The 20,314-nt window shown below is 45.0% G+C and overlaps 1 protein-coding gene across 1 annotated transcript; it reads right to left on the bottom strand.

Moving 5' to 3' along the window:
* Positions 1 to 596: 596 nt before the first annotated feature.
* On the bottom strand, positions 597 to 17,123 carry TENT5D (terminal nucleotidyltransferase 5D). The gene is made up of 3 exons (XM_064462841.1): positions 17,017 to 17,123; positions 10,059 to 10,181; positions 597 to 3,162 (listed from the first exon to the last, which is right to left on the bottom strand). The coding sequence occupies exon 3, from the start codon at positions 3,141 to 3,143 to the stop codon at positions 1,968 to 1,970; it is 1,176 nt and encodes a 391-aa protein (XP_064318911.1). The 5' UTR covers positions 3,144 to 3,162; positions 10,059 to 10,181; positions 17,017 to 17,123; the 3' UTR covers positions 597 to 1,967.
* Positions 17,124 to 20,314: the final 3,191 nt, after the last annotated feature.

Here is a 20,314-nt window from a genome sequence, read left to right as displayed (position 1 = left end):
AAGAGAAATAAAGTGAGCTTTTAGACACGGAATTGGACAAACTTGAACACTCAGCAAAAATAATAGTACTGTATTCATGAAAGAAATCACAAAATGCATCAGCTCCCAAGGAGATTAGTATATGCTTCTTATGTTGCAGAAATGTTGGGTTTTGCACTATATTTTACAGAAAAGAGTTGACTCTAGTGATGACGATCAGCAAAGTTGTCTTTAAACAGCTCTTTGTTCAATTGTACAGGCATATAATGGGAAAGAGGAAAGCTACATTTCACTGGCAATAAGACCTCATAGACCTTAGAAATTTTAGAAATGTTTGATTTAAAATAGTGGTATGTAGCACATTTCGGTGTAAAATAAACCAAACGCTCTTCCCCAAGTAGCAGAAATTTCTAAGACCTGACACGTGTTGTAAATAGATAACATGCAGTCAGTGTTTTTAAAGATGACGAGGAGGCCCCACAGTGATGTACCAGTAACGAACTCATCGTACGACGCAGTGACGTGTTAAGCGTCAGATGTAAGAAACTACTGCTTGCACTTCCAGTTGGCTCTTCCGATTTTACTACCGCGCCCGTTCTAAGTCTCGTTTTCACTGCTATTCCCTCTTGTACCGTACTGAGCGTCTAAACCGAGGGAGCTGCGGTGAGAACGCCTTAGCTCCACCTGCCGCAAACCTGCTCATGCTGAAGGAAATGGCGCACGCCTCTCCGACCTGCAGCGCTACGGACGCTTCGCGACCCACGGGTGGAGCACCAAGGGCATAGGTTTCCCTTTCCGTGCCTCAGGAGCGCTCCAGCGCGATTGCCAACGGCATGGCGACTGGCACGGAGCAACTGGCACGGCAAGGCACTTGTGTGACATGTCTAAAACTTATCTTTGGTAAACATTCACACACACACAAACCTGTAACTAATGTTTTGCTTCCTGATCGTAAGAGAACTCTTCATTTGCTACTAGTGTACGTGTGCAGGATCTAAACAGGTACAGGACGTTGCTAGTACAAAATGGTTTTTTTCAAATGCCACTGCCGAGGATTTGTTTTAATTCACCTAAAAACAACGCAGTCCTGGGCTTTTTGGTATTTTCCTGACTCCGTTTATTATGCTTTAAGCATCTCTGATCACGAACAAATTAGCAATAGAAAGCAGGCCTTATGTGCTCAATTTTCACCTTCTTTCTTGTTCCATTACCTTGTTCTTCGAGACCAATTTAACAGGAATAGTGGTATCTCTTACAGCTTTCCTTATCTGTGAGGCAGATCCTGGGGTCTAACGCTGCAGCCAAATCTCTCACTCGGATCAGTGGAAATTTTGGATGCACAAAAATGCTGAGTCAGCTTTTGGTAAGGCTGTTTCCTGCTAGCCACTACCGACCAGTGCGCTGGTGAGGAGAGGGACCTCACGTCTCTAACAGGACCTGAAGAGTGATCAGACCAGGGCCTGTAAAGCAGAGCTCAAACCACCAGGAGACAGCCCATCAACACGTGTTTTCAAAAGGTGCTGCAAATAAATGTTGCTGGATCTGCATGGGTATAACTGTCGGATGATCTACATTGATGTGCCCAGAACGCTATCGCTTCTAAAATCAGGCTTTTCTACTCAGAGGTATTTTATTGGCTTAACTTTTCATTTACACTATTTAACTTTTGCTTAAGAATTTTTTAGAACCCAGAACTTAGTGCATTTTGTTTTATAAAATTAGAATAATTTATATCCTTCTCTTTTCATTGAAAAAAAAAAAAAAAAGTCTAGCCCAAACACATATAGGGGTCTACATCAGGAATCTCACTTATTTTACGATCTGCTTAATGGTGATTTAAACATCGATCAACCAAACAACTTTGGCAACTTGCACAAAAATATGTCCTTAAATCAAAAGTGATGATAAATCTTGCTTTAATGAGGCCTTTATTACGGAGAGAACTGGAAAGAGAGAGGAGTGTAAGTGCTGAGGAGGTTTTTGTGTTCCTACACCATGCCGCTTTGCATTTGTATGTGAAATGGGTATGGCTGGTAGATGATAGGTGGTTGTCCGTGAGCAATGTAGTAATTGCTGAAGTTTCTGTCACTGATATATGGAGCAGGCTGATAATAGCACGTTACGTTGGCTGCGTTTGGGATGATATTTTGTTCTCCGAGTACTTTTAAAGCCAGAATTGTGATCATATTCAGAGTTTGTCTTCGTTCGTGTCCCATGAGACAGACCGTGCTCTCGTTTACTACTCCGCGCAGAGTCATCAAGTAGTCGTACTTGCTTTTCTCTTCCCCAATGAAGTGGTTGCGCAGATAAGACTCAATTTTCCTTTGCTGCTCTGCAACATCTGGAAAATCAATGAAGAACCTGGAGCACATGTAACGTTCCAGAGATTTAATTTCGGCCTCATCTGCTGGCTTAAAGTCACGAACCAGGAGATTGCTGTACTTCAGGAGGCCACCTCCTCTGATTTCCTCCGGGTTCCTTGTGGAGATCAGTTTGTATTTTAAGTGGACCATTGCTTCGTTGAAGTCTCCGTACATACTCTCGGCGATGACAGTGGGGTGGGAGTCTTCGGTCAGTTTGCAGTCTGTTGCTCTGTAAGCATTTAGCATGGAGTCCAGTATGATCTGGAAGGAGTCCACGCTAAACTCAAACTGCCGTCGGAGTGAGTTGACAAACTTTAATTCTACATTCTTGCCGCTGTTGTTTGATAGCGAGATGAGACTCCAGCGATCGTGGTCGGTGGAGACCTTGACCATCTTCTGCACATAGGCATCTTTCATGGTCTGAGCAGTGATTTTTTCCTTATTAACACATTTTGGCAAGAAGTCCAATAGGCAATTAAGAACTGCTTCCTTAACAACCTGGAACTCCAGCTCACTTGGAAGTTCCACCCCAAAAATGATGTCTAGGTCCTTGTAACTGGTTCCGTTCTGCTTTACTAGGATGTGGCTTGCTGTCGAACCGTTCAGGCGGATATCTCTAACGTTGATTTGCTTTTCAATGAGCTGTTCCTTTACCACGCGAATTATATCCTTCGGCTTTACATCCAGTGTTGGAAAATTTCCTCTCCCATGAATAGGTATTACCTCAGCTAAAACTTGATCCAGGATTTTAATCTGATCCCAGGTGAGACTGCTGAATCTGTGGTCTAAATCCTCAGTCATTGTGATGTCGGTTGGCTAACTAGGGAGAAACAGAAATTAAGAGCAAAAGGTTAGAATTTGCTCAAATACAAGAGAGCCCGACATTTCACTACACCGTAACAAACATATATCTTCCTTCTTTGATGCAGTGACAAAGCAGTTCATTTTAGAGAGACACAATCCCAGTTAATGGGCTGAGTCAACCACTGCACTTGTCACAGGCTTTTAATTGAATTTTAATGTACTCGGGTTTTAATCCTGCTGAGAAACCATTGTGTTATTGTATAATCCATGACTCAAAGTGAATGCAGTAAACCATATAGACTTCATTTAAAACTACTCAAAGGTTAATAACATAAAATACTTGGTGGTTATAATGAAACTCCAAATAAATTTCACTGTGAAGAGCTAAAATGAGCAAAATGAGCAAATGTATTCTTTCTGTCCTGCCTAGAAATCTCCCTCTGTCTTCCGTGATGTGCATACTTACGGCTGCTGGAAGACCAGGAAGGTTTTTTATAAAGCAGGAATGATGCAACGTGCTCGTTGCTTATCTCGCCATATGCCTTGGGTGTACTTTAGTCTATGGATCATCTCTACACATGCACCCTTTAATACCACTTGTTACGGTTTAAGAACTGGATATCCGATAATTGTTAAGCTGTTTCCACTATGTTTCTGAGGCAAAAGCTTTTCCTTCTAAGCCATTAACCATGTCCCTGTGTTAACGACGCAGTGCTGCAAGCTATGGTTTGCAGAACTGCTAAGAAAACCCCTGCCAGTCTGCCCTGCTCTCTAAAACTTCTCAGGAAAGCCTCTAAAGAAGCACCTACAGAATACAAGGGATAAAGCTCACGCTCTGGAATTCCTCCATTTAAATTTATATCTTGTCTTCCTATCATTGTATTTAGCAACCAGATAGACCTTAGCGTGGATAACTGATTTATGTTTTACAATGAGGGGGAAAAAATTGGTGCAAACCCCACAATATGGTTTTAAAAAATGTTTCTAACTGATCATATGCAAACTTTATTTTAATGCAACTTTTGTAAAGGGAATCTGAATGCTTTATTTTAAAAAATTTATTTATGTGTACTATGAGTATAATTAAACACAATCTTACAATTATTTAATTAGGTGTGATTACAGTAAGCAAATAAGAACTGCATTTAAGGAACTACGAAATAGTTGGACATTAGGTGTCTAAGGAGTAATGAAAGATGCAAATCTTCGTCTCGCTGTCCCCTGACATGAACGTCAGTGTCACAGAACAGCAGTTCAGAAGGCCAAAAAACTTCCAGAATCCGTGGGCATCGTTTCACGCCATGTCCCCTCTTGCCTCCTTACGCTTCCTCAGTTCTTTTGGGGTAGTTAATGCTCAGACGGTTAATCGGAAAGGTTTATTGCTGAATCCTACTGTGCCATTTTTCAATACTCTTTCATAAATCGCATGAGAGCTCACAGGCAGACATTGTGATTTACTGGCCACTTTCTGCGTAACCCCAGCGCTTGGCTGCTGTGCCTCGGTGCGCTGGGTTTGAAGCTGAGTTTGCTGCTCTGACCTACAGGTGAGGGAAGAGAACATTTATGGACATAGCGGGGCCTTTCTTCATCGCTCAAGAGAGCAAAGATTCTTTAGCCAACACAGTTATTTTGAGTCAGACGTGGTCATCCTCAAGCCACGGGAAGCTGCTGTTCAGACATCTTACAGATGGAGGTACAGACGCTGGAAACAACTTTGATTTCTGAAGAACTCCTTTTCTTCTGCACAAACATTATCATTTTGCTTTCTCCTTTAATGTTGCATGTCTTAGTTAAGGTTTGTTTTAAGAATATTTCTGCTGGGTTTGTGCAAGCTTAGTTCAGAGAGAATTCAGACACTCTGAAAATAATTTAAAAATAATTGCAATAAAGGATTTGTTACATAGCAAGGGGGTTTAGATCGTTGCTGTTGAAACACTACCTGAGCACCTAAAAGAAAAATAAAGTCAATCGCTGTATTTCTTAATACTGAGTATAAGCAGGATAGGAATTATACCCTGACACTGAACTTCATAATCTATTTTCCACAGAAAATCTATGAAATCCCTGGTAGGCAGACGGCTGTTTCCCAGAAGGCAGCAGCCGGGACCGCTGCCCAGACTAAGCTGTGTCTCCCAGCCGAGCTGGTGCAAAGCTGGAGTTTGGAGGGACCAAAGAAAAGTGACTGGAGATGCGAAACTCAGGCGGTGTTCAGGTGTGATCTGAAACGGCTCAGTGAGCCTCCAGCCCTGAGAAAGGAGTGACTGTCGGGTATCTGCCAACACTGCAAACGCCCTGCTGCGGCGCTGAGAAACGTTTCTGCAGGCAGGTGGCTAAAACATCTTCTTTTTTTCAGCTAAAGTCCAAGAATAAAGTAAAATCCTACTGACTACTGACATTACCAAAAAACCTACGCTGTTGTTTCTTAATCAGTAGTGACTACATAGGTATGTTGTCATATATTTTCCTTCCCTCACCTTCAGATTCCACATTCTGGAATATTTTAGTAATTTCAAGTAATTTGTGAGCTGACAAATGGCTTGGGAATATTACTGAGCTATTTTTCACACACTTGGACTCCAGTCTGAGCTCCCAAGTAAGCTAATCAAGAGCATATGTAATTTGAAGCACCTTTCTGGCCTCATCACAAAGAATGGAACTAACCATATGTTTGAAGTTAAACTCATGCTTTAAAAGGTGGCTAAATCAGGACCAAAGTTGGGAGTTTAACTGCCACTGAATTGCCGGTGTGAAGGTCTTGGATTCAGTCCTACAGTTGTGGCACCACCACGTCGGTCCTGGCATTGTTTTACATAGTATATCACTCCATATACATAACGTGAATATACCTATACACCTGTATGCACACATTCCTGCAGGCTTTTAGAAGATGGGACATTTGAACTGAAGAGGCGAGAAATTGCCATCCATAGCGCTGCCCACTTTACATGTCTATGACTTTACCATTAGCTATTTATTATTATGACCCCTTTAGCACCACAAACTATTATTATGAAACACTTCTATCCATCCTTCATAGCCCTTATGTACATTTTTATTCCAGTACATTTTATCCCAGTACATTTTTATCATCAAAACCAGCTGTTAGAGAAAGCCGCTGTGGATTTCAGAAGCTGCACAGGGTGGAGTGAGAAGGCTGGGAGGAGAGGTTTTCGTATAACTTTTTCGCTGCCGTGTTTGTCACCTGTGTTATTGATACATCAGATGATGGCAGGCCAGCTCTAACGCTCTACTGGCAAATTTAGAGCTGTCAGAATCGTTGTATAAGCAGCAGGTTGTGTTATGTGGTTTGTCTGATATTGCAAAACTGAGAAAGCTTTTCCAGGTTAATGCTGTGATGTAAAAGAAAGGGCTTAGGGAGGGAATGTTGAAATTCAATCCTTTTTTTTAGCAGAGGGACCCTCTTCAAACACTGTTTGAAAGTCAGAAGATGGAAGTATCCCTAAATAAGCTTAGAAATCCTTCCTTTATTGCTCCATGTTTTTAGTTATTTTAGATTTTATTGCAATATGCTAAGATTTAAAAACGACAGGAAGAGGTAATGTCAGTAAATCTCTCTTTTGTGTCGAAGAGTCATACCTCAAAATGTCATTTCTCTAAAGTGATTCCTGGAGAATCCAGTGATCCTTTGTGAGTTCAGAGCCTCAACATTAATGTCTGAGAAATGTCTTATGATAAATGCTAAGAATTCTGTGCTGAAATAATGCCTTCACCTTTGACAAGTAATGAAAATGTCCTAGGACAAACAGGAATTAAGTTGTCAAGAGTATAATTAATTTACAGATAGACCTAAATAAACTTTTTTTTACTATTATTTACTACTTCCCTTCCAGTTTGCAACGCAGTACATGACCCTGCACTTTCCTAGAAGGACTTTCTCTTGTTCTTTTCCTTAATCTTGTCTGGCAACAAGAACAATTTCCAGGCAATTTTATAGCCACTAGGAGCCTTATTTCTTAAAGCAGCGGCAAATTTATTTACCAAGGTGCTCAGGCTAATGTCAGGAGTTATTATTAATGCAAGTAAGCCTCAGTTACAATAAATCAGCAGCAGTATTGAAGCTATAATTAGTCAAAGCACTGTGTAAAACAAGCGAGATCAAGGGCTGAAGGGAAGGCAACTCGCTGCACGTGACCACGGCAGCCAGACAAAGCTGAACGCAAGCGAGTGCTGGGGTTGGGTTGGGTAATGGGAAAAGAGGCTGGAAAATCACTTCATTCTTGGGAAACTGGTGATGATTGCAATGGAGGATGGTCCCTGGAGGCAGCTACATCTCACTGCCCCTTTGCCAGCAGCGGCATTGTGCCATTTAGGGTAACCGTATACATGACAGGGACGTTGAGAGCTCTTCCTCGCTGGCACCCACAGTCCCACCTTCCCCAAGTCTGCCCTGCTGCACCTGACAAAGAGTTCAGTCCCTGTAACTTCTTCCACATGAATACTTAAAAGCATTTCATGTGCTTCACATTCAGTGTTTTCCTACCTTAAAGTCCTTCCATGGGCAAATGGAAGTCTGCATAAATGCTAGCACCATCACAGTGAAAGGAACAAATAGCCTTTGAAATTGTGTATTGAAACGAGGGGTTTTTTTCCTCTCTTCATCAGCCTTTGTAATTTATTGAGACTCTCTCCTACTGATTTCTCTAAGGTTTTTGTTTATGGGATTTAAAATGTTCCTATAAACTGCAATGGACCCTGAATCCTGCCTGATTTAAGATCTCTGCCAGATAAAGTGCTGAGGAAAAGTCGTTTTCAGGGTGTTTTCTTTTACATACACTGGCCAGAGAGGCACAGAATAAGACAGATCACACCTAGTCAAGTTTTGTGATATATTATCCCTATTATAAGGCTAGAAAAATATTTCCCCGGTTCAAGTTCCAGCTTGTCCTTGAGTGGTCACCTTCAGCTGATGAAGTGGTTGCAATGTGGGAAAAAGTTTAGTTACTGCGGGATCGTTGAACAGTTTTGCTGATTTTTATTGCTTATTTTTATATTGAAATTAAAGGCTCTCGTTTTCTTCAGCAGGGTTTGGGCAAAACAGCTATGAGTTTGGTTTTATAATGATGGTAAAAGATTCAGTTTACCACCTCTTAGCGCTCTGGCGCACACCAGCTTTATCAACAAAAATATAAGCCGATCTGGCTTCACATCTGAATAAAGAAAACGGGCCACGCCAACGATAGTTTTCATGTTCCATGCAAGTTCCATAGAAACAGACACTTACAGTCTAGAGGACAGTCTCATCAAATTTAGCTCATATTTTACCAATAAACTGTTTAGGATTCTCTTTTTACACACCTTATAGTGTTGCTTCAGTGTTTTTTCAAAGGGTTTGCAATGTTCTCAAGCAGAACACATCTGAAATAGCTTTTGTGCAGCCTTGTTAGCTCCACCCTCTTCCCTTTGCTTTCATTTGCTCCCCTGTCTGTTTTACAACAATCATACAACTACGTTAATGCTCCAAGTGTCTTTACTTTGTTTGCGCTTGAAACCGGTTGCGAAGGGATCTTTCACAGCAAAATGTCTTGACCGCGGCCGTAGTGGCCGTGCTCTTGGGGGTTACCCCAGAGACACGCAGAGTACCTGCTGCAATTCTCCCCTTAGATCTCTGGATTGCTTTTGCTGCACACACATTATATGCATCGCTAATGATTCCCATGGTACCTTGCTAAAGCTTTATTTTAATTCCAAGATACATTTCTCTGTTAAGCTGGACATTTTAAAGTATTTTGCATGCTCACTGACTTAAGGACTGCAGCTGGCGTTAGCTATGAAGGCAAGAATGTCAAATGTGGAAGGAGTCCCAGTCATAATTTAAATGCATATGAGACAAGTAGAAGCAGTAAAGCATCTGGGGCATCTTAAATGGGGACATATTTAAACTGGTTTGACAGTGTTTTTCATGAGTTTTCTCTTCCATTAATGTTAATGCACGCAGTGAAGATGCTGTTTATTTATCTTGTTATCATGACAGAACGCATGAGTTGCCGTAAGTTTTCAGAACAGTTACCATCTAGTTACCCTGAAATAACAAACAATAACTCAAGGCCATATGCTCTTCTCCCGTGAGATAAGGTTGCACGGTGCGCAAAACACACTTAAGCAGAAAGCAAGTTTGCTTGGACTGTGCCACAGAATGTCACCGTCAAGGGCAGAATGAGGAAGCAGGAAAGAAGGGATTTATCAACAAAAATGTGTCCTACCTTTTCTCCAACCCAACCCAGGGAACAGGGGAAAGCAACAGAGTCATGTCCCGGCCTGCACCACCCCTTCTCCCCAACGAAAACGATCTGCAGGGTGGTACAACCCGAGGGCAGACGTACTCTCCTATAGCGCAAAGCGGGGACAAGGACCCGAGTAGCCTCCACCACCACTGGAACATTACTGGATACTGGCTCGGTGAGCTGGGAGTCTCAGGAGGGACAAAGTAACCAAGGAGTTTAATCTGGGCAACCAGTACGAATACATAATCCATGTTATGTCATCCTGGAGATTTGGGGTTTTTTGGATGTCAGATTTTTCCATCATGACTCACAGTGCACTCGTTCTTAGCTGCATGTGGATCCCCTCACAGGGCAGCATTTTCAAGGCCAGATATATTATACCTTTGTATCAGTTCCCACAACGCACAAGGCTCCTTCTTACATGGCCTCCAGGTTCAAACAAACCCATCCCTTGTAAACAGCATGGCATAGGCACAGTCAGTCTTCTCATTCCCTCTACAATACTTCAATAACTTCAATAAAAAATAGATGTGATATGCAATATTTGGGGCTGTGGTCATCACTGAGGAGTTACTGCTTTAGGTAAAGATTATTTGCACTGCCAAATGCATACTATGGACTAACTCCTGAATAACATTTTCAGAGAGAATGCATAATCCCACAGACTTACCGTGGCAGGACGATTGGCAAGCATGTATTTCAGCGGAGTTAATAGGATGACTCACTGGATCCTCTGGTAAAAATATGAACTGTCATCTTGTCACTGACAAAACCACGAACCTCCCAGGGAAAGCTGCAGGAAAAAAAATGCCAACAAACAATAACATTCATTTTCAGATAAATGTTAACTACCAGTCACCTGCTGTACATAATGAATCATGCATTACAACTTGGCAGTCCTGCAGTCATAACAATAGCCTTTTGAGTTGGAAATGATAAGGTTAAAGCAGTGGAAAGGCACAAAAGTGCTTATAAAGGCTCAGGGTTCTAGGTCGTACTTAATCCTCTGCAAGGACATTAACAAACTTGCTATTTTCTCTATGGGATTTTGAATAAGAATTTAGTATTATTAATAGGCATGCAAATTAGCAGGGACGTAGTGGGATCATACCAAAAAAGTAGAGCTAATAATAACTCAGCAAAATTAGATATTATGAATTGTGTAGTGGCTTCCTATTCTTTTTAAAAATGTGTGCAGATGACAGGAAGGTCTCGTTTCCTGGCAGACTAGGTTGTTGGTTCATTTACAGTAAGCTCAGGATTCAGCCTGTTACTGGAATTTCCATGCTCTGCACGGCCCATTGACTGGCTATGCAGGAATTACAACTGTTTTTGTAAATATTTGGATGCTATCACAAAAGCACTTTTTAATACTTCTCATGTCAAAGACGTGCTGACACCTAGGTAGTCTTTTTTAGGCTTTCCTTCAAAGACCTCCATTCCAGCATCTCATCCTATGAAGTCCATAACACCTACATAAGGTCCTTAGTCTATCCCGAGTAGGACCCTGCCCACTGTACAATTCCACAGATGCGTGAATTTGCTCCGTGTTGCTGAGCCGGCCTCCACAATCTCACCTTTTAAGCTGAAAGTAGATACGCTTCTGAATAAAGATTGCAGGTATGACCTGAGTGTAAATACATGTGCAATGTGCAGGAAAAGCTGAAACATTAGCCCAAGGAGGTATGGACTGTAGTATTCATTCTATTAAGAATGGGTTATTTCTCCATGCTTCAGCAGTCAGATTTTTGTCACTGAATCTGCTGTTTTCACTGCGGCCAGAAGCCCAGTACTTGGTTTCCTCACTCTGTGCCCTGCTGTGCCAGGACCCTTCTGCAGCTTTCACTTGCTTCCCAACTCATGATGGGCTACTAACGGAATGAATGCATGTTCCCCAGCTTGCTGCCCAAATCCGGGCAGTGACGGGTCATGTTTGCAGCTGGGAATAAACGGTTAAGTCTGGTAAGGGCCGAGCTCTGGTTAGTCTGGTTATGTGACATGGGAAAGAGGTTCTGGACTGCTTAGATAAAAGAGTCTCAGCACGTGGAGTCTGGCCTCCTGGAGGAAAAGTCAGACAAATATATAATCAGTTACTTACAAAAAAACCCCCCATCATTTAGTCTTTTTAACAATGAACTATTGTTATTTCTCTCTGTGCGAGGGTGGAAGGTTTAATGGATATATGATATCCATTAATGGATATATCATTATGATAGAATAGATTAACACCAGAGTAGAATTAATGGCTTCCCCTTAGGGGAAGGAGAGAGAGACCTTTATATTTTTTTCTAGAAGAACACCCATTATTACATATGTTCATAAAAGCAGCAGCTGAGATTGATGAAGTGCTTTGGCTGTTGGGACATTATTCTCAATGGCTGCCTTTTATTGGCTCCATCATTACAGGAAAAAGTGCATCATTTCATTATTCTGTACTTGCGGTTTCCAGGATTTTTCAAACTGAAGAAAAAACAAAAATAAAAATGACTATGTCAACAATTACCTTGTATCTCAAAGATAATATTTTCCTATTCCTGAATTCAGAATGTGAATTGTGATGATATGCACCAACAAACTCATTTCAAAGCCTTTTTACCCTTGTGTCTCTGTGTGTAACAAGCAAAAGACTATAATGAGAACCAGCAGGGTCCAGGAGATAACGCATGACTCTGCGCCTTGGGCTTCCCCCTCCGACACGCCGTGCCACGGATACTGCTTGAGAGCACGTTCGCGGTCAGTCACTGCTTCTGGGTGCCCCCAGTCCCAGGTCCCACCGTGAGGCACATTGACCCTCAAACCTGTTGGGTGCCTGCATCTCCCACGGGCTTCAGGCAGCACGGAGGTTGCTCGGACACCTCATCGTTTCAAGGTGATTCCCCCGAGGCTGGCACGAACGAGCGCCAAGGATCCTCTCCCCTCTCCCGAGATGCTCGCCTCCCCCTTTCTGCCTGCCAGCTTCCAAGAGCAGCGCATGACTGCTCTGCTTAGCTCCTCAGACTAATACCAAAACCTATTTACTCACTCGAGATACCAGTGACTCAATCTGAAGCTCGCTGATCAAAAACTCTCATTATTATGACTAAACTGCAGCAAAAGCAGGCAAGGTAAAGGATGAAACAATCCTCCTTTTCCATCTATTAACCATCTCCATAATTATCTCTCCTCTTCAAATGCCAGAGGAAGAGGGATGAGCTATGCAGCGTGCCATTACAGTCCTAATTCCCGGCTGTTTCCAGGGGATAGAGGGCGTTACAAAGTCAAGGCTCTCCTCAGAAACTCTCCAGAGGCTTCCTCCCCTCATCTGCAGCAAGGGAGACCCGGCGAGTTACAAAAGTGGTGGCACGTGCCCAAGACCCTGTCTTGTGGGATGGCCTTGGTCATGAAAGCATTAGGGGATACCGCCCGGTTTGCAGTCATCTCTGTTTTGAGAGGCTTCCAACGCAACACGCGCAGTACATTGAATGGCTTGCTTTTTTTTTTTTTTTTTGACTGATCATACCAAAAAATGCTGTGCTTTGCTGGAAGCTGCATTTAATTCATTCAATCAATGCAATGCTTTTCTTTTTTTTCTCCCTTCTGAATCAGTACCAAGCCGTTGAAGTGTCGAGGGTGGATGGTGATAGTACATACAGTAGCACAATGGATCTGGAGAGTTTCCCTTGGGGTGAGGCAGAAAGCTGAAGACAAATGCACTCATGTTCCGTAAAGCTCCACATCCCTGCTCTGCTCTGCATATTTCATAAAAGTATTTCCTATTAAGCAATTATCCTCTTTCACTCCAGAAGTATTTTAATTTTATGACAGAAGACAGGAACTCTGGGCACAGGCTCCAGGTTGATTTGTTAAGCAGTCTAGGATCCCTCCAAATAGAGGCTCTTCGTGCCTGCTATGGCAAGTGGCGAGTTTAAACCAAAAAAACTTCTGTATCCTGGCGCAGGCTTGGCTGGCAGCTTCCACAGGAACGTGGCTCACAGAGCTGATAAGAAGACAAGCTGGGCTCCTGTTCAAAGATCACTATGCCTTCCGCTGTTTGTTTATATTATTATTTGTGTTTATAATGTGAACATGTAATTCATATTTTTATGAATTAATTTCCATACTCATATTAGAAAGTTATTCTCTGACCACAAAATACAGCAGTGGGATTTCCTTTTAATGCTGTTTCCCCAACTTCATGAGTTACATTCTAAAAGTGGGGGAATATACATGAGTTATTTACTAACTTCAAAGTACTTGCTGTACAAGAGTTTATGCTTAATTCTGCATCAATAAGAGCTAGGATTCCCCTAGAAAATAGCTTTTTGGTAACTGAAATGTTTTCTAGAGTTCTGTGATAAAGCAAAAAACTGCCTAACTCCACTCAGCCTACATCAGGAAAAAGGATTCTGGCTGCAGCACGGGGACCAGGGTACTGCTACCCTTTCGTGGTGAAGGCAGTATGAGATGTCTCTGTTGACATTATTACTAAAATGCGGAGAGCAGATAAAGCAATGATAAACCAAAGGAAAAGGCTAAGGCCCTGCAGCAAAGCAGCGTGTATTCGTGACTTTTCCATCACTATCAATAATGCATAACGACCATCACGCGGATGACGACACCAATTTTTGAGAAAGACTGAGTCAAGCTTTCTATGACCAAATGTGAAAAAACATTCACCATGACATTGGTTGTCAAGAAGACAGGACCTGCTAGGTAAGCAAAGATCCAGCAGGAAGGGTAATGGAGAAGAAAATCAGCTGATGTTGACATAAATTGACATCTGCTGTACCAGTTTGTAGAGTTTTATGGAGGACAACCACTCTTTTGTTAATATGGACTGAAAGAGATTGGTTTTAGGGCCACAAAAATATCTTGGCCAGAAAAAAAACCAAAATGATGGTTTATCTGTGAGCAATTCTGCAACATGGAGGAACCATGTTCAAGATTATGCTCAAATTTTACAGCTACCTATGTTCTCCCTTTATGTACTGCACTCTAATTCTGCACAGCAGCAGACAATAGGTATGCTGCTGATTCCCTGTGGTCTCTTACATTCTGTACTGATGCTCTGAATATGTATTTTTGCATGAAGAGTGCGGTGGCAAAGGGGAAATCCAGACAGTAACTTTCAAAAGACTTACTTTTTTTTTTTTAATGTTTGAATCCCAATGGCGTAAAGCCAGTTCTCACACTAGAAATTACTCTGGTGTAAACGAGATCAGAGCTGGCCCAGTATGTGCATGGCTAGGCATCTGACTTCAAAGTAAGATACATTCTGAGCTCACTTCCACTCTGTATGGACCATCCGTCACTCCATGTCACCTATAGTTTGGTGGTGAAATTTGACTTGCAGTTTCCTTACAAATCTTTTAACTATTCATTGAGCTTCATCCATTAAAACCAGTGGGAGTTAAATATAGACGTGTAAGACATATACATGACATGTAAGACATATACATGACATGTAAGACATATACATGACATGTAAGACACATATATGTCTTAAATCCATATGACAAACTCTATCCCCATATGCAGATGACTATCAGGTTACCGGGAGCTCAATAAACACAGTCAATAACCTCAGGGTGACCCACCAAGGGCTGCTCAGCACAGATGCAAGAGGCAATGTGGAGCACAAGGTACCAACATTTTCACCCCTTGCCATGGCCAAGCGCTGATGGCACAGACCAAACCTGCCCAGGAGGTGAGGAGCCCTGATTCACACCCAGGAGTCCCAGAGCTACAGCTGAGGATGGTCTCGGATCCTCAGAGCCCAGAACTAGGAAGGCCACGAAAACAATCTGGATTAGGAGCGTTTTAAAAGCACGAGTAGGATTCCATTCCTTCAAGCAGTGTTAATTAATTAATGGATTTCCACTGCCAGCCTAAATGCTGCTTAATTTACTCTCCAAAATAACTCAATGTCAATGTGATTTCAATGTGATCATTCAAGGAACTTGGTCTACTTATCCCTCCCTGATTTATAGTGGAATCGTAAATTATTGGACTCCACAGCATCAGCAATTGCTTCTGAGCTTGAGCAGGAGCTGTTTATAGGCTCTCCAGGGCAGGAGTTTAAGTTCAGGCCTTTTCTCGCAAGGGTCGACGTGAGACGTCTCTCTGGCAGCCGAATCATTACAGAGCACACAGTCCCTACTACAGTGCTGGAAGTCTGATGCCTAATGAGGCAACAAAACTAAATTTACTGTAAAGTTATGCCTCTAATGCATAGCTGAGCAGGGACGGTGCGCAAGCAGCACTACCACGAGGTCAAAGGTCTGCAGCAACTGCAAATTAAAGGAATTATCAGTGTTCTCTTTAAACTAAGCAGTGGGAATGCAAGAGGGCTAAGATACAGAGGAGGAGAAGGTACAGTCCAGACTCTGCTGTTCTCCCCTCCACGCATCAAGCCCTTATTCCTTACTCCCGGGTGCTGCAGCCACAGCACACGGGAGGCTGAAGGGACAGGGAGATCGTTTCTACATTTCTGAATGGGACATACACAAGCCACAACTGACTCTACAGTTTAAGCAGAACACAAGAGCATGAAGGGTGGGACAGTCCCTGCTCTCGATTCACTTTCAGTTATGACTCATTTTTCAGCCTTTCACAGTGATCCACATAATTATTCATACCTACCTTGTTGCTTTTTATGGGAGCCATGAACAAAACATTATTGTTAGTGCAGCACACGGAAGACAGTGTGTGTGCCTGTGTAGTCAACCACTCTCTTTTTGATGGAATAATAAATACGGTTAAAGACTTGCAGTGGCTTAACAGCTGTATCAGAGAGACATGCTTGTGAATGGGGGGAAGGCAGTGAGCATAGGAGAGGGATTTCCTGCCTGGGGAGACACAGGAGACTGGCCCGGAGTTGCTGGGCACCAGTTTTGCTTTGCACGCAGGCATTAGAAGGGCACCTCCAGATAGTTTCAGGCAGAGAATCCCAGCTTGCCGCCTGACCGTCACCTCCGGGCTCTGACCTCCCTGGGGAGCACGGACAGCTCTTTCTGAAGAGCTAGAAAAGGCCAGAGCTACTAGGGCTACTTTGTGCCATCTAGATGAGACGACAGAGCTTCCAGCGCCTAATCGGGCAGCACGCCGTGAGTACCACACTTCTACTACTCCTACTATCAATTTGGTGGGGCAGGGCTTGCCCAAAATTCGGGAAGTTTGCAGGATTCATGCTCGTAGCGAGAAAGAGCTTGCATGCAATGAGAACCTTCCCTCCCCCCCCCACCCCAGTCAGTGCCAATTTGCCAAACTGCTCTTTTTATAAGTTGATAAAGTTTTATAGGGAAATCGGCTTTCGAGGAGAGGCGAAAGGCCAAGCCCGAGGCGAGCATTCCAGGTTTTGCGAAGTTTTAGTAGCTGAGACCAACCGCTCCCAACGGAGCCGGCAGGCACCGACCTGTGAAACGCCCCGCTCCGTTCCGGCCCGCGGCACCCTTCAAACCCGGCGCCGCTGGGGGCCGGGGCGCTCCGGAGGAGCCCCGGTAGCGCTGCCCGCCCAGCCGCGGGAGCGCCGCCCGCCGCCCCGCTCCCCTCCGCGCCCCCGGCCCCGGGAAGCACCGAGGGGCTCGCCAGCCGGACCCGCGGCCCTCGGGGCGGCGGGGGAAGGGGGTGGGGACACACGCGGGGCTTACCGTGCACGGCGAGCCCTCTCCGCCGCCGCAGGGCCCCGGCGCTGCTCCCGCGCGGGAGAGGCGCCGCCGAGCCGGGGCCGCCGCTGCTGTCCGCGGCCGCCCTGGTGCTGAAGCGGGCCCGCCCCTCCCTCCCGCCCCCGCCGGTCACGGTAGCGGAAACCGGTGGCCATGGCAACGCGCGTCAGACAGCCCGAGGTGGGGCCGCCGCCGCCGCCGGCCGGGCTCCCGCCAACCGCCCGCGCTGCCGCCCGCCGCCTCACGGGGGAGGCCGAGCGCCGCCGCGGGGAGGCCGGGCCGCCTGCGCCCCCGGCCCTGAGGGCGGCCGTGGCGGCGATGGGGGTGGAATAGAACCGTTGAATCAGTGGGGTTGGAAAAGACCCGAGGATCATCAAGTCCAAACCCCAACCCAGCACCCCCAGGCCTCCCGAACCATGCGCCCACATGCCACGTCTGCACGGTTTTGAACCCCCCAGGGACAGTGACTCCCCCACCTCTCTGGGCAGCCTGTGCCAGGGCCTGACCGCTCTGGCAGGGAAGACATTTTCCCTCATCTCCAACCTAAACCTCCCCTGACGCAGCCTGAGGCCGTTCCCTCTCACCCTGTCACTGGTGCCTTGGGAGCAGAGACCAGCCCCCCCCTCACTCCAGCCCCTCTCAGGCAGCTGCAGAGAGCGAGAAGGGCTCCCCTCAGCCCCCCCTTCTCCAGGCTAAACCCCCCCAGCCCCCTCAGCCGCCCCCCAGCACACTTGTGCTCCAGACCCTGCCCCAGCCCCGCTGCCCTTCTCTGGACACGCTCCAGCCCCTCAAGGCCCTTCTTGTCCCGAGGGGCCCAAACCTGAGCCCAGCACTCGAGGTGGGGCCTCCCCAGGGCCGAGCACAGGGGCCCCATCCCTGCCCGGCTCCTGCTGGCCACACCAGTGCTGACACAAGCCCGGGGGCTGGTGGCCTCCTTGGCCACCTGGGCACACTGCTGACTTCCTCGCACACTGGTGCTTCCTTGGCCCGGGCGAGGAAGGGTCAAGAGACAAACGTCAGGCCGGAGCAGTGGGACCGCTGCAGGTTAACAGATTCCCGTGGGTGTCTCTGCACGTATGGGGTCCCAGTGACTTTATGAACAGCTTTTCCCTACCGCCACCAAGTGGGATGCAGACTTGCGAGGCAGGGACCCTTCACCACCTGCAACCCCCCGTCCATGTCCCCTTCCTTGGGTTGACAAAGCCGCTGCGGCCAGGCTGCGCCGTCGGGGCGCCGATGGTCCCGTCAACCCAGCACCCCAGGAAGGAAGGCCCCGTTCGCGTGGTGGCAGATGGTTTCAGCCTCCAGTGACCCATTTCTCAGCTCATTAACCCCAAGAAACGTCAGAACAAAACTTCTTTGGTTTTGAGATCCTTCCTGCATGAAAAGCGGGTGGTTTTGGCCTTGTTATTTGTATTATGGGTGCACTAGGAAGGCTCAGCTGAGGTCAGACCCTTGCCTGGTTATATGCTGAGATTGACAGATATCCACACACCCTGCATACATTTATACGCATAGCAAGAGGACATGAAGTTGCCAAGGGAATCTCAGCTCGGAAATCTTGAGTTTCAGGGGTGCAAATGGAAGGATTAAGGTGATTTAGCTAAACTCATGCAAGAAATCAGCAACGTGAGCACCAGCATGGGCAGTTTGGCCACTCAGCCCCCCAGATTCCACCTTACCTGCAGCACAGTCAATCCTGCAGTGGAGAGGTGCTCGGCTGTTGGGCCAGGATCTCCCTCCAGCATGGCTTTGCTAGGAGACAGTCCCTCTCCACACATTCCATGTGCTCCTTTATGTGCAAATGTGATGTCACTGACTTGGTTCTAGTTTTTAAATGGCAGATTTAGAAAACCAGGCTTTCCAACTGTGGCCTTCTAAAATTTATTGTCTTTGATCAATTACTTAACTGGCTGGATGAATGAAACCCTGCATGGGATGAGGTTATGGCATTTGTGCCTTTTTTTGGTCATTTCCTTTCCACTGTAACACTAAATTGCTGTTGTACAGTGTCTAAGTTTGCTTTTTTGCCACTACACAGAACTAAAACGAGAGATAATTTACTTTACCGTTCTGAGAAACTATGCCAAATGGGTGAGCCGTGATTATTTTTGAAAAAAAAGCGCAGATTTAGTACTACAATGACTCATAAAAATGAGCACACCTTGGCCAAAAAAAAAAAAGGTTATGAAAGTATTTTAAGCTGCGTTTTATCATAGGCAAATAGATATAATAACCTTAAATAGCTGCGTTGGTATTTTAACTTACAACACCCCGATACTTCTAGGCTGCCTCCTGGGTATTACGCCAAAGCAAGATTTTAACCTTTTATCTCAAAAGAATCTGCAGCAATGAAATAAGACCCTTGTTAAACATAAAAATCCCCAAACCAGCTTTTATTCTTTAGGGCCCTTAAAAACATCTTCAATGCCTCTTTCCTCATGAGAACAGTTTTAAGAATCTAGTGATAGAGCAATTGCAGCAATTACAAAGCACTTTGTAATTAAAGAATCCCGCTCATGAGCCGACTTCATTTTATACCATAGACACCAAGTTAATTTATATTAATTTATACTCCTGGTTGTCAAAAGTATTTATATTTAAATGAGTCAACATTACCATATTAGCTTATTTTTTATTTTATTATTTATTATTTATAATTTATTATTACATTAATTTAACCAATTCTCAGCTACAACTGCGTTTTCCAGTTGCCTGGCTCTGGGCCACCGCAGCTGTGCCGGAGGCCAGCAGCCCCGAACGAGGAGCACGCTGCAGACAGATGAACAGGACGGGAGCATGGACGCTCAGCCTCCGCCAGGATGGAGCCCACAGCTCTGCCCAAACTTTGTATGTAGCTATTGAGCGATTAATTGGGCAAATTAATTAGTTAATGGTTCCACTGCACTTTGAAAGCAGTGAATTACTAAGTAAGAGCTATGTTCCTTTCTTTTTTTTCCCCCTCTCTATCACTAGGTAATTGACCCGTGGCACGGCTGGGCAAGGGAATAATGTTTGATATACAGAGAAAAGCTTATGTTCGGTGGCTGATAAACCTAATTTAATGTCAGGCAGGGAGAGCTGGATTTTCTTGGAATTGTGCCTCTACCTCTTTGCGCATTTTCGGGGAGGTGGATGTAAATCTGTGCCATCGTGATGTCACCAGGCTGCAGCGGATGGCCCCAGGCAGGCAGGCCAGGGACACCATCACAGGGCTGGCAGCGATAGATTTTTCAACAAGTTGAAAAGCGACAGGAGAGCGGGTGAAGGAGAAGGACGTCTG

Source organism: Phalacrocorax carbo, chromosome 11, assembly GCF_963921805.1.
Source record: "Phalacrocorax carbo chromosome 11, bPhaCar2.1, whole genome shotgun sequence".
NCBI classification, from domain to species: domain Eukaryota; kingdom Metazoa; phylum Chordata; class Aves; order Suliformes; family Phalacrocoracidae; genus Phalacrocorax; species Phalacrocorax carbo.
Note: the sequence above shows the minus strand (reverse complement) of the source record. Positions and strands in the feature narration are given on the sequence as shown.